The 13,915-nt window shown below is 38.8% G+C and overlaps 1 protein-coding gene across 7 annotated transcripts in view; it reads left to right on the top strand.

The window, feature by feature from the left end:
- Positions 1-8,824, top strand: part of LOC145991182 (double-stranded RNA-binding protein Staufen homolog 2-like) — a 56,826-nt gene extending 48,002 nt beyond the window's left edge. For all 7 annotated transcript variants that reach the window (XM_083127045.1, XM_083127041.1, XM_083127042.1 and 4 more), the window contains 3 exons: positions 2,083-2,181; positions 5,913-6,016; positions 6,888-8,824. In XM_083127045.1, coding sequence (XP_082983171.1) covers positions 2,083-2,181; positions 5,913-6,016; positions 6,888-6,963 — 279 coding nt within the window. In that variant the 3' untranslated portion in view covers positions 6,964-8,824. The remainder of the gene's footprint in view (positions 1-2,082; positions 2,182-5,912; positions 6,017-6,887) is intronic.
- The last annotated feature ends 5,091 nt before the right edge of the window (positions 8,825-13,915 follow it).

Genomic DNA, 13,915 nt, shown 5'->3' with positions numbered 1-13,915 from the left:
ATAGCAAAATTTTATAAAATTTTTCTCGATTTTACATTTTCCCACATTTTTAATAATGTTAGTTTGAATGATTGCAAATACTGTGCACTTTTCAGGATCTAAATTGGGACATAAAGTTACATTTCAGTGTTAGAATGGTGAATAGAACCCAAAATAAAACATTTCCCTTCTAATAGCACATTTATGTAGTTTAACAAAGTATCAGTTTATTCATGTGTAAATGATTTTATTTTTGTTTCTCAAATATTTACAGTGTAATTAATGAATTTTCCATGAATTACATAACTCTCAGGATAATCCAGACTTCAGAAAGTGTTGTGTTGGTAAATAAACTGTAAATTTCAAGTTTTAAGAGTTTATTTCACATTATTTCATGATAAAACATTAGTAACAGTTACTATGTCCATTGGTGGAACAAATAAATTATGTTAATTAAATCTCTCCCAGCTCTGTTTGCTATGAGCTGCATGATGTCATTAAATTTCGTGTGTAAACAAGTAGCAAGGTGAAATTTATTAAGCAGAATGCATTTTTTAAATTCCAAGATTTTTTATAAAATAATGTTTGTTTAATCATTCTTGGCAAGTGAACTTGGCCCAGAAATGTCATTTGCATTTATTACTGAGAAATTTAACCTGCTATGTATGGTATCAATTAAACAGTGGCATAGCGTTATAGTACGCCCGGCGTTCCCAGATTTAATATTTAAAAAATGCGTAAATGCTGTAAATATAAAGTAAATCTTGACTAATTTCATATGTGTCTGACCTTCATGGCATTATAATAGCTATTTCTCGCGATCCGCTTGCAACGCTCCACTAACAACACTCGTTCTAGCATTTTTTTTAAATGCCTTTCCTGGCCGAACGCCGAGCAGGTTCGGCGTACAGGACCCTATATTCCTTGCTGCCTTTCTGGAGGGAAAGCTTGGATCTCTAAAGCACGCGCCCAAATGCTCTCTCTTACGCCAGCGTATGGAGCAGAGGGCTACGTGATTGGTTCACGTGACCCTTCCTGCCTTCTGAAGCAGACGACAGCGGTAGAATTTCTACCCGGTTCTTCGTGCTCGTGCTACTCGTGCTATGTGTTGCTACAATACGCAATATTGACTGACGTAACTTTACCAAACCGAAATATAGCACTTCTTAATGGCCACTGCATTGTATAATTTATCGCACGAACAGCGATGTGCATTAAAAACTAAAAGATCAACACAGTTTTTGTCAAATAAGTTGCTGAAGTCCTCGTGGTAGAAGTTCAGCCTGTGGCTGCTCTACCACTTAATAATAATAAAAAAATAATAGTTTTGCGGGTTATTATTTTTTAGTTATTATGTAACTGCTTAATATTGTGTCAATGGAAATGTTTAGCATTCATTTGAAAACTCTTAACATCGAATGGTCTCTGGACAAAATTATTTTAAAATGTTTATCAACATTCTCAAGACGTAATAAACAGTGGTCTGAATTACTAATCGGCACTGTTACGTTAGTAGAGTGTACGATAGTTGGATCATCCGCCCACCTCCGTGTCAGAGTGTTTTGCACAGCACGCCAAGAGGACAGAGGCCCGTGATTCGAATCCCGGGGTGAGCACGGGTGTTCTTTGTGAGTGTCCCTTCATCAATATCATCATCACTCATATTCATATTCGCGATTAACAAAAGGTGGTAGAACAGCGAAGTAAAATAAACCAAATCAGTCATTAGTTGGATCATTCACAACAATGATGTCTACTGTTGTCCAGAGGCTTGTGATTCAGGTAGGTTTTATAATGATTTGTGTCATGCTGAAAGGTATAAAACACCAGAGTTCAAAACATTTGTTGCATAGTGAGGCATCTAATTTTCTAGCTAAAAACTGCATGGATGATGATGCTTTATTGCAAACCCAGCTGACTTCAGGCAAATAAACAACACCTGTGGCGACTATTAACCAAAAAAGGGCCGACCTTTCCTTCGGACTTGGCGTTCCCACCCGAAATGCCCATGCTACGCCACTGCAATTAAACACTGTAAAATTGTAATGCAGTATCAGTTGAATGTTGTTTGTGTGTTACAATCATGTTATTCTTACATTTAAGGGCAACCAGAGCGAGTTCCTGAGTCTTGTATCCCTTTCAACAGAGCCACCTCAAGTGTGTCATGGAGCAGGTTCAACAATTGACGCATCACATGATCAGGTATGAATAGTCGTGCTCTCGTACCTTTCAGTAAACGTAAACCACCACAATCACTATTCATCTACCAAGGTTGAAGAATGTTGATAAAAGAACTTTACGTAACCGAGCTCTCAGAGCTACAAGTGACGAGAACTTGGTACCCCTTTCAGTGTAAAAAAAAGTATGTACTGCACATGTGTGACCAATAGACCAACGAAATGCAGTGCATTCTGTTGAGAAAATGGCCCAGTCAGAGTGACACACAAGTAACCTACAGTGTGTAAGGTTACATTTATTTCTGTAGGTTTGGTTCCAAATAATAAGTGTAACGTGTGGCCTGTTTTATCATAAATATTGTGGGCTCTTTCATGGATTAGGACAAGTTCTATTCACATGGTTATTACTACTTCCGTTCTGCACTATGACCGTGCTTTGCATGCTTTGGACTCCCGCTACAGGATGCACACAGGTCTCCTGGGGGGGGGGGAAGCGGAACAACTATTCTCCTGAAATATCGGCCTGTGTATGGAACCGGTGGGAACCCACCATTGCGAGAAATTGGAGAGCTATGAGTAGCGTAATCATATAATTACAAATTCCTTTTTCCCTACAATACTGTTCGAAAAAGGCTGAATGAAAATTCTGAATTTTGCACCATTGACATGATACGAGGGGGGGCTGGAAAGTTCATGAAATCACCCAGAAGAAATAGAAATTGAAACAAATTGTTGTAGCCATTAGAAAGAGCATATATTGTAAACCTCTTATCCTGCATATGATCCTTTTGTCATTGTTATTTTTTTTGTTTCACGTTCAGTAAGAAGAGATGGCGGAGGACTTAAGGAAATTTGAGAAGAATGAGCTTCGCAGTGTCATCAAGTTTTTCGTGTTGCAAGACAAATCCCCCATGGATATCCATAAAACTTTGCATGAGACTTTGGGGGAACATGCCCCAGGATATACAACAGTAGGCAAATGGGTGAGGCGTTTTAGGACTGGACATGGTGAGACTGAAGATGAACCCCGCTCTGGCAGGCCAGCAAGTGCAGTGACTAGGGAAAACATTGTCAAAGTGCACGACATGTTCATGGAGGATAAGCGCATATCCACCAAAACCATTGCTGCGTATCTGGGGATATTGCGTGAGTGTGTGAATGTCATAATATCAGAGTATCTGGACATGCGGAATGCTGACCAGAAGAGAACACGAGTGCACATGTCACGGGAGATCGTGCGCAAATTTCAACACCCTTATGATTTTTTGCACTGTCTGGTGACTGAAGATGAAACATGTATTCACCATTATGATCCACAGACTAAAAAGCAACCCATGGAGATTCGCCACAGTGGGTCTCCTCGACCGAAAAAGTTCCGAAGTCAAAGGTCAGCAGGGAAGGTTCTGGCATCGGTCTTTTGGGATAAGGACTGTGTCATCCTCATAAAATATCTTAAACAGGGTGAAAACATCAGTGCTGCTGTTTATTCCCAATATTTGATTGAATTGAAGGCGGCTCTGAAGGAAAAACGTCGGGGAAAAGTGAGCCGTGGTGTGCAATTTCTCCAGGACAATGCGCCCTCGCACAAGGCCCATCAAACCATGCAATTGCTGGCGGATCTGGGCTTTACCTGTGTACCCCACCCACCCTATTCCCCTGATATCGCCCCATCCGACTATCACCTCTTTCCAAACCTCAAAGAACATCTCAAGGGCACACATTTTCCGTCCGAAGAGGCACTGGTTGAGGAGGTGGAGGGCTGTTTTGCATGGCAGGACAAAATCTTCTATTTGAAAGGGTTACAAATGTTGAAACATTGTTGTGAAACGTGTATTGAGCTTCGGGGGGAATACCTTGAAAAATGTATTAAAATGGTTGTTCCAGCTGTATTCCTTCTGGGTGATTTCACGAACTTTCCAGCCCCCCCTCGTATTTAGACTACACAAAAGTGTTGTGTGGTATTTTTGTGAACTCTCAAGAGCACCTGGCGTCAATGCATACTTTCAGAGCCAGTGACTTGTCATCGGTATTTGCAGTGATTGAAATGAGAAAGGATAGAAAATATTTTGTATGTACCAGAAATAGAATATTTACTAGCTGATAGGGATGTGGCGAAGCCGATTACAGATGTATGAAAATTGGCAGAAATTGACATATCGGAATCGGCAAAAATCCGATATTTAAACCGGTACAGATTATACTAGAGTTTTACCTTCTAACAAGTTTTATATTATAGTTTTGTAAGATTTATTGAAAATTTGGTTATGATTCATCATTATTGTAGAGTTTTTGTAATAAAATTATTGCAAATTCTCATTCAGAGGATCAACCTAACAATAAATCGAAAATAAAACAGTACATTGCTGTTGTATTGGAAATTCAAAAATGAGTATTCAAACCTGAAGCAAGTGCTGAGAAAATACTTGGGCACATCTGCTGCATCAGTATTCAGTGATTGAGTGTTCAGTGTTGCTGAACAGATTTGCGATAAGAGAAGAAGTAGGTTACTTCCTGAAGTGCTTCCAAATCTCGTATTTCTGAAGTTGAATCTGGAAGAACAGGAATTCATTTTGCATTTCAAAGAACTGCTTGTGCTTGTGTACTAATGTTAAATCTCTAGGTTCACATAACCTTTTGTAGATGCAAATGTACATTCGCATCTCTTGAGAATATATATGTATATACATATGATATGCAATAGAAATGTACATATCAAATCTATTATTGTCATGCAGAAAATAACATCCCATTTCTGTTTAATAATCTTATGTATCGGAATCGGTTAAATATCGGCATCGGTATCGGTTCCAAAAATTATCGGTGAGTACATCGGCATCGGTAAATTTCAAGCTTCGTCACATCCCTACTGGCTGATAATTCCCTGAAATCTGTAAAGTTGTCTTCACATAATTGAAAAGCGTATTACTTTCGATTATGCCAAGGGAAAAGACCACAGTTTTCTTTTCAGTCAAGTTATTGATTTTTTTATTTTACTTCACGGTTTGTGCCTCTTGGCTAATTTGCGAAGATGGGGATGAGTGATGAAATGATGAAATTGATGAATGGACATTCACAAACAACAGCAGGATTCGAACCCGGGACCCCTGGCATCGCCGCGCGATGTGCTAACCAGTCAGCCACAAGGTCCGGCAGTCAAGTTATTGCAAGTATCAAGCATATCCTATCATTGTAAACTTACGGTACCTGAAGATCCAAAATATGTACAGTGCAAACACGAGGGGTCCAAGAACATAAAATTGGGTTTCACTGTGTCTCTCATTGAATCATTATTGTGGCACATGCCTTTACGTTTGCTCCTGCAGAACTTGAAACTTCCAAATTTTAAAGAAACCATTGTATCAAGGTGGCCGCGGTGCCTCAGTCGGTAACACGTCTGACTACCATGCTATAGGTCCCAGGTTCGATCCCCGGCCGGTTCAAATCCGGGAACTTTTCTAAAGTTGGAAGCGGCCCCGGCGCCCACCCAGCATCGAATAACATGGGTACCTGGGGGAAACCCTGGTGGGTAAAGGTGGTCAGGGGCGTGGTGCTGATCACATCACCCCCACTCACGACCGGATCAAGAAAGTGTGGGGCGTTACACCCACACCCCCTATACGCCTTCATGGCGTGGTGCTAAGCACAGGAGAACACTTTACTTTTACTTTTTTTATATTAATCCAGATTTTTTATGTTGTAGAATGTCTTGTTCCCTCATTATTTGCATGTGTAATGTTGATTAAATTTTCATTGTAGGCAGCACTTACAGCTCTGCATCAACTCTCAGAACTAGGACTAGACTCGGTGACGTCATCTGGTGGCCTAAAGAAGGACATGAAATCACTTGCAGGCGGAGATGGGTATGTTATTTATAGTATTAGTTGCCACATTGCTCTAGTTAACAAGTTGAAAATTATGTTTCTTTCATGGTTAATGTACTAAATATTTTTCAGATTCATATTAACACACTCATTACTTAAAATAAAACATGCCTGTAATTGTAAATAACTTGCAATAATATGGCATTGCAACCCTGAACAACTACGGTTTTCATCCAAATTACAAAGGTTTGAAACATTATAAAAGTACAGAATCCAAAATAATAAAAAATCTTTAAATTTTGAGCATACATGTACGTAGGTGCACATCTTCACTTACAAGCTTTTGTTTCATATGGCAAATATGTCTGCAATTCTTTGTTTATTTCCGTATTATTCTGCTGCAATATTGCACATCCCAGATTGGAAATTATAGATAATATAGAAATTACTTTCTATTGTGATTCTTATTGTATTACCATGGCAAGGTCCCTCACCCTCCATACAGTTGTCGTGAACACTTATTCTTGATCAAATTTTTAGTAAGAAAAAGTACATGGGGTACTCAATCACGGCAACATGCTGGATATGATATGGGATGTGTTATCCTGTAAGGGAGCTTTCACACTGGTGAGAAGCAACATGCAACTTGAGGATGAACCAATGAACAGCAACGTTTCACACCAAAGCAGCATAACAGGCTGCACAAGTCTGAATTCAATTAGTGAAATCCACAAGTGAGATGTATCATTTGTTGCTTCAATGTGAAATCTCCCTAAATCAAAAATAATAATCAAGAATTCAAGTGATAAATGTCATAAATACGGTGTTTATTTATGTAATTTTTCAATATACATAATTGTGAATGAAAAAAGGAACATTATCAGATTATATATTTATTTTTCTTTTCTAGTCTTCACCTGACAAGTGGTCAAAAGCAAAGTATGACAGCCCCAACAATCACAGCGAACGGTGCCGTAGGGAAGTAAAAATCCTTCCCTATTTCACCCAAAAGAGAGACTGTTGTGATACAATTCACAACGATGCGGCCATGTGATGATAGCTCTGTAAATATGCAGTACAAGTTTTCTTTTTCTTCTTCTTTTTCATCTCTGCGTATGACTATGTGTTTTTAAGACAAGAAATGGCTGTAGTTGATCATGTGCCCCTAGCACTGTGTAGGAAATAAAATAGTGAACTTTTCTTCCAGCTTATAAACTTTAAAAGAGCATATAATATAGCTAGGTGTGTGTTTAGAAATTAATTCCCCAGATTTATAAAATTGCGGGGACAGTTCTTACAAGCAATGCATGTTGTATGATTTTATCAGCAGTGTCATTCATGTACCTCTCTCTTTTTTTTTAATAAAAGAAAATGCAACATCGTTATTCCGCTTGGCAGTACTGTCCTCATGATAATAAAGGAAAACTTGTACTGTCTGTGCTGATGAATCTTGTTTTTAGACAAGACCAGCCCCTCCGCTCTTGAACCTAAAGGGGAGGGAAGGGGAGGGTTCATTGTAGGGTGCAGCCCAACACCAGTCTATGATACCATTTACACATTCATAAGCTCATATTTTCATATTTGCATTTTAACAGTGGTCAGAAGCAGAAATGAAAGGCACATTGTACTGTTAAGAAATGACGACTGGGCTGGGCTGAAAACCCACCTCCTCTGTTCCTTGTCTCGGGATATTGTTGTCAGTTTAGAAGAGATTTTTTTCCCAGAACACTTTCCTCTGTATTAGATTACCGAAATTGGATTAAAATATAAAAAAGAAGGAAGGATATAGATCTTTTTGTTATATGTTTTGACAAAGATCCAGATTGCGATATTGATTTGCTATTTTACACCCAATTACGGTGACTGGGAAATATTTCTTTTTTTCGTTACAACATGCTGTGCAAGGTTTGTTACACATATGAATATGGAATTAAGTTATTTATACTATCTCAGGATTAATTGTATAATTTTCTTTATGATAAAAGGAATCCGTGAAAATGCCAATTGAATATCTCACTTTAATTTCATTGTTTTTTTTTAGATATATATATATTGAGCATAAAACATTTTAGTTGTAATGTGTCGTACATAATCACTTTTGTTTTTCAAGTATGTAGTTTTCATTTATTAAAGCTTGGCTGCTTAAGTTTGTATTTGAAGCAATGAGTTTTGCTTGTATGAAATTAATTTTCAAATGAAATTTTTTGTAATTTTATTTTTCTTGGAGAATATAGACATTTCTTTTATTAGCAAATATCCATCTGCTTGTGTGGTAATGAAATTAACGAAACAAAACTGACCAAGATATGAACTGTTTAATAATATCATGTTACTTTGGAAAACAAGTAGGAAATTATGGTTGGTTGTGTATATTATTTCTCTGTGAAGCAAAATGATCTCTCATGCTTAGATGAAATTGTGTAACATGGAACTCAAGGTATTGTATTAGCTAATTCATGTGCATTTTTAATCTGAAATGAAATTATAATGAAGGATATGTGAGTATGGTAAATAACTTTAAAATTTCCCTCAGAAAAAAAAGGAGAACAGTGTATTGTGGTGATTTAAAATTTATTTTCTTTCATGTTTTATATGTGACGTACATCCCAGCAACTTGTTCCCACGTGCACATTCCTCCTCTGAAAATTCCTTCATAGTTTTGCAAATTTGGTGCATGCATTTTGCAGACCATGCTTCCCCCTTTCCGGAACCTGTGCAGGGAGAGGTATGGAGAATCTAGTGGGAACAGGTTGCTAGTGTTGAACCTTGTACCCTGAGACTATGTTTCTGTAGATGAAGGCTGTCTTGATAAAGACAGGAAAAGTTCAAATAAATAAAATAATTTTACATGTGATTTCTTTTATCGACACTGAAATAACCTTATGTTACGTCCAATATCTTCAATCTTGCACCTGCCTCCTCAATTTTTTGTCCTCTAACCATTACGCATTGTCCATAATTATTGCAATTTTCCTGCAAAGATTATGAAATTACGACCATGGGTAAAATCATTACAGAAATTGCATAATGCAATTACTGTGGAACCCCAATTTTTCATTTTTCTGTATTATACATTCGGTTTTTGTGTCCCAACATGGTAAATTATTACGCATTTTTACATTTTCCTATATTTCACATGGTTTCAGGTTGATCCCTGAAAAACATAAAATTGAGATTCCACTGTAATGTTGTGGAACAAAACAGAAGTTTTCCTTAAATGCATTGAAATTATCACTTTCAAAGTTAGACTTCCAAAATTTTTGTGTCAAGAAGTGGCAACTTTGTACCCAACTCACTTTACGTACAGCATATGTGGTTGATGCTAAATGGCCAGATAGTTAACACCATGCTGCTGAAATGCTAATTTATTGAATTCTTTGAGGCCTCTTTGTATTTTTTTGGATTTCAGTGTAGCACTATGCATTTCATGTGAGACCTTGCTGTATGCATAAAAAGTAGCATTTCATTGCCATTGTGGTTGTCAGGCAGATAGCCTTACTTAACACATGGTGCATACTGTACATAACGTGGTGATGTTGCAGGGAAAAGCATACTTTTGTATTGTTTAAAACCACATAAAACAAATAGTTTTTAAAATCTCTCATTGTGCTTTTTTTTTAACAAGAATGTCGCCAGCACATGATTTAAGACATTTTTTAACATGCTTTTGTATGTTCTTTTTTTTACTATGGTTGCATTGTTTGAAAGTGTATTTATTCCAGTGTTATTAAGTTTGCGAATGCATGCGGGACTAGTTTGTGAAGGGAAAAAAAGGCAATTGATGCAAATATTAAGTTGCAGCTTTAGGTGAACATTATTTTCTTGAAGTGCGTGTACAGTATGACACAAAAATAACGGGCCCCAACTTTCGATAAGCTTCATGTCTTAATTTTTTGTCTGAATTAAATGCAACTTCGGTGATAACTAGTTTAATATGTTTAGAACATCAAATTAAAACATGAAAGTCTTTGGTCTTTTCTTCTTCATTCTAGAGCATGTGTTCAAGATGACCTCCATTTAGCTCTGTATTTCTTGAGGCGCAGCACAAAGTTGTCCAAGACATCCTTGCAAACAGTCTGAGGAATGGCTCTTATCTCCTCCCTGATGGTTTCCTTGAGTTCAGAGATGGTCTTGGGTCTCCCTGCATACACTCGGACCTTGAGATAGCCCCAAAGGAAGAAATCTGGGTGGCTAAGGTCTGGGCTATGAGGTGCCCACTCAAAGTATTGAGACTGATCACATGGCCTCCAAAGTTCTCTTTCAGCCAATCTCGGGACAGGTTTGAGGTGTGAGCTTGCTCCATCTTGCTGGAACCAGAACTTTCTCATAAGTGACGGATAGAGGGTCTGACTTCGCTTGCACACAGTGTGTCTCGGACTTTGCTGAACTGACACACTCCACATTCTCGACAAGCTCGACTGTTCGCTTCCTGGGACGTCCTGAGTGCCTTGGACGGTTTTCACTTGCTGCATTAAGGTTCTCACCGTACCATACTTCTCAAAGAGGTCCACCCAGTTCTGTATTCTGCTTTTGGAGGGGGCCTTCTCACATTCGAACTGATGCATGAAAGTCTCCTGGATTTTCTTGAACGAGCCTGTCTTGTAGTAATCTTTCACGCAGTATATTCTTTGCTCGAGCTTCCATTGAGGTCTCGTTGTGTTTACAGATGTTGCTTCTGCCATGTCCTCCAAAATAAGGGTGATTAATGAATGGATATAGGAGATATCACAAAAAGTGCACGCGGGGCCCATTTTTATTGAGTCACCCTGTACAATGTTGTGGTGACTCGTGGCTTTTTTGGGGTGTAGGAAGAAAGTATGGTAAACCGAGGAAGCTTTGAAAAACGTGTTCAATTAATGTCTCATGTAATCGCTTGTACTATTCATTGCATTTAGAATGTTAGCTGCAGACCCATGCACAAGGTAGGACAAGAGGTCCTTGCCACTCTTGAACTATGAAATATTTTAATGTGAACCTATAAAAACTACGAAAATAGTGTGACAATATTTTAGATTTTGCAAGAATTAAGATTTTGTCTTGTGACTTGAGGATAATAAAAAGTGCTCCTTCAACTCTGAAATTATATTATAAATGCTTCTAAATTGTGCTAGGATTTATTATTAATTATTATTTTGGATAACTGTAGTTTAAAATTCAATTGTGTTACTTATTATTCACTACAGTTATGTAATACAGAGGTTGTTTGTTCGCTTTATATCCGACCATTTTCGATTCGGTGCTGCCACCTGGTGTATCATGCTGGAACTATGGGTCTGCTGGTGGGAGCAGTGTTGGTAGTGAATGTTATCAAATGGCACCGAAAATCAACCGGTATTGGGAGGGTTACATAATGGCCCTTTTCCATGCTAAGTTTTCATACGTACGCATTGTGAAACACTCGGGGTGACTACTGCGAAAGCTATTGTGGCCCGTAACCAGGAGAAGGGCTGCAAGCAAAGTGTTGCCCGTAGTCCGAAATGGGATCAGTCGATTGGCGTGCCAAGAAAATCTCCCGTCTCAACATGATATGGCCCACAGATTTCACCTCGCACCGTCAACTGTGAACAAACAATTCACAAGTGCCTCAGGTTGAAGTGTGTGGGGAAGGTCCGTGTACACCACCTTCTACCACATCACATTGCCGAACGTAAGACGAACTGCAAGAAACTGTATGAAAAGTACCTGGCGGGTTTCAAATGGAAGAAAGTTGTCACAATGGATAAATCATGTCCATCTCACTGCTGGTGGTCACATTCGGGCAATCACATACCGTGACATTGACGACAAGGGGTGCAGCAACTTTGTTCGTCAGTGCAGGGAAAGTTTCCCTCGTGGCTTTATGGTTGTGACGGGATTCGGATATGAGGGTAAATTGATGATACGCAAGGTGGATAAAAAAGTGAAGGAGAATGCCAGATACTTCCAAGACACATCGGAGAGACATCCCACAATTGTATGGAATGGACGTGAACCGGGTGATGATCCATATGGATAAGGCTTCGAGTCATACTGCCAGATCATCACTACGTTTTTCTCAGGAAATGGAGAGGAATTAGGAATTTGTGTCATTCCGTTTGAAGACATTCCTGTGAAAAGCCCAGACGCCAGTGCAATGGATTTTTCAGCATTTGGAATGTTGAAACGACGTCTTCAACATCGCTGCCCGTGCACCCTGGATGGTCTATGGAAAGCTTGCAGGAAGGAGTGGGACAGAATTCCCATGCCTGTCCTGCGCCTGTGCTTGCTGCAATGGAAACTGCGATGCCGGGCGATAGTCCACAATGCTGGGGGTCCAATAGAACATGATCGGTGGTGGCGGCACGGTATCCCTTAAGGTGAGTACCCGTCAAAAATGGTCGGATATAAAGCGAACAACCATCTGTATTGTTAATTTTCCCACAATTGTGTACAATGGCTCAAGAAACGAAATGGGTTCAGCCTAGAACTGGAAACTGTTTGTTTACCCCCAACATTCTACCAATTTCTTCACGAACAAAATCGGGCATGATAAAGAGAAGATGGATCGTGACATGGTTGTAAAAAGCTTGTTGTGTAAGCATACTCCCTTTTATTTAAAACATGTCCGCTGGTGAAGTAGAAATAAGGTTTGGACACAATTTTATTTTTATTTCCTTAACACACATTCCTTTGAATTAGATTTCCCTCTCCCAGATACTCTGTTGATTATGCTAGATTTTACCATTATGCCAGAAGTAGGGTGCCAGGTGCCAATGACAATCAAAGTGTGCTAGATTTAGTACCATTTTGCTGGGGTTAGCATCTCTGGTAGAAGAAACACTTGGTGCTTCCTCGCTGGGTCTTTAAAAAATGCAACCTCCTCCCTGCCCCTTCCACTCCTCACCCTCGTTTGTAGTGCTCCCAGCTAGGTTCCTCAGGCGGGCAGCAAAGCCTATGTCCATAGTCTTTGGGCTGCATCTGGAGCGAACGTCAGCAATCAACTTTCGACAGTAGCTAACCTAGTTCATTGTATGTATTGCATTAATAATTTTATAACGTGCATTATTATGAAACTTCTAAAAACTAGAGAACTGGAAATAAGTATAAATTAACTGTAGGAAGTTCCTCACTTCCTACATGGAGGAATCTCCCCTGTTCACAAAAAGTGGCACACTTGTTTGAGTTGAAGTCCAGCCTTGTGGCCGGAAGTACAGCCAAAGTAAGTGTTCGGAAAGCAGCAGTGTTCCTTACTATCAATCAATTTAACCATATGCAAGTAATTTTGTCTCTCTCAGACTCAAAGAAAAGAACTAACTGAAAGATTGCAGCGTAAATATTAATTAACTGGAATTTCCACGTCTGCAATCAAAGTAATGTAAATGTGAAATATTCCTGAAATTTATTTTAAAAAGAAACTTGTTTTTGACATTCGTGACGAAGTAGTTATCACAATTCGTTAGAATGCGAGGGCCTCGGGTTCGAATTTGGCCTGACCATATATATTAATATATCCCCAAAATGAATTAATAAATAAACCCCAGCAGTACAAGAGTATTATTTATATTAATTATTTTATTTATTAGATTTTCATGTTTTATTTCGGTGTTCTTTTTGAGTGTCTCTACATCATCGCGAGTAGCCGAAAATGGAAGAAAAGCAACACTAAATAACGAAAAGGAAAAAAAAACGCAATAAGAATAAGTGAGACAGAAATAGTGCTCTTGCAATTCCTGAAAATGATGCAAAAAAAAAAAATATTCGGAAATAGTGTTATCCTAGTCCAGGAGAAGGCTTGAAGAATAAATAAACTCCTTCCCCATACACTTTGGCAAACAGAATCGCAAAGTTGGCACTGAATAAGCGATGAGAAAAATAATAGAAATCCTAAAGGAAGAAGAGTTTGCCACAGCCAGGGGGGGGGGGGCACATGAGAGGAGGTACCCCCCACACATTAGTCATCCAGGCTATTAAAAATAAGTC

Source organism: Lepisma saccharinum, chromosome 8 (assembly GCF_977018435.1).
Source record: "Lepisma saccharinum chromosome 8, izLepSacc3.1, whole genome shotgun sequence".
Classification (NCBI taxonomy): Eukaryota; Metazoa; Arthropoda; class Insecta; order Zygentoma; family Lepismatidae; genus Lepisma; species Lepisma saccharinum.
This window is presented reverse-complemented; position numbering and strand designations above follow the sequence as displayed.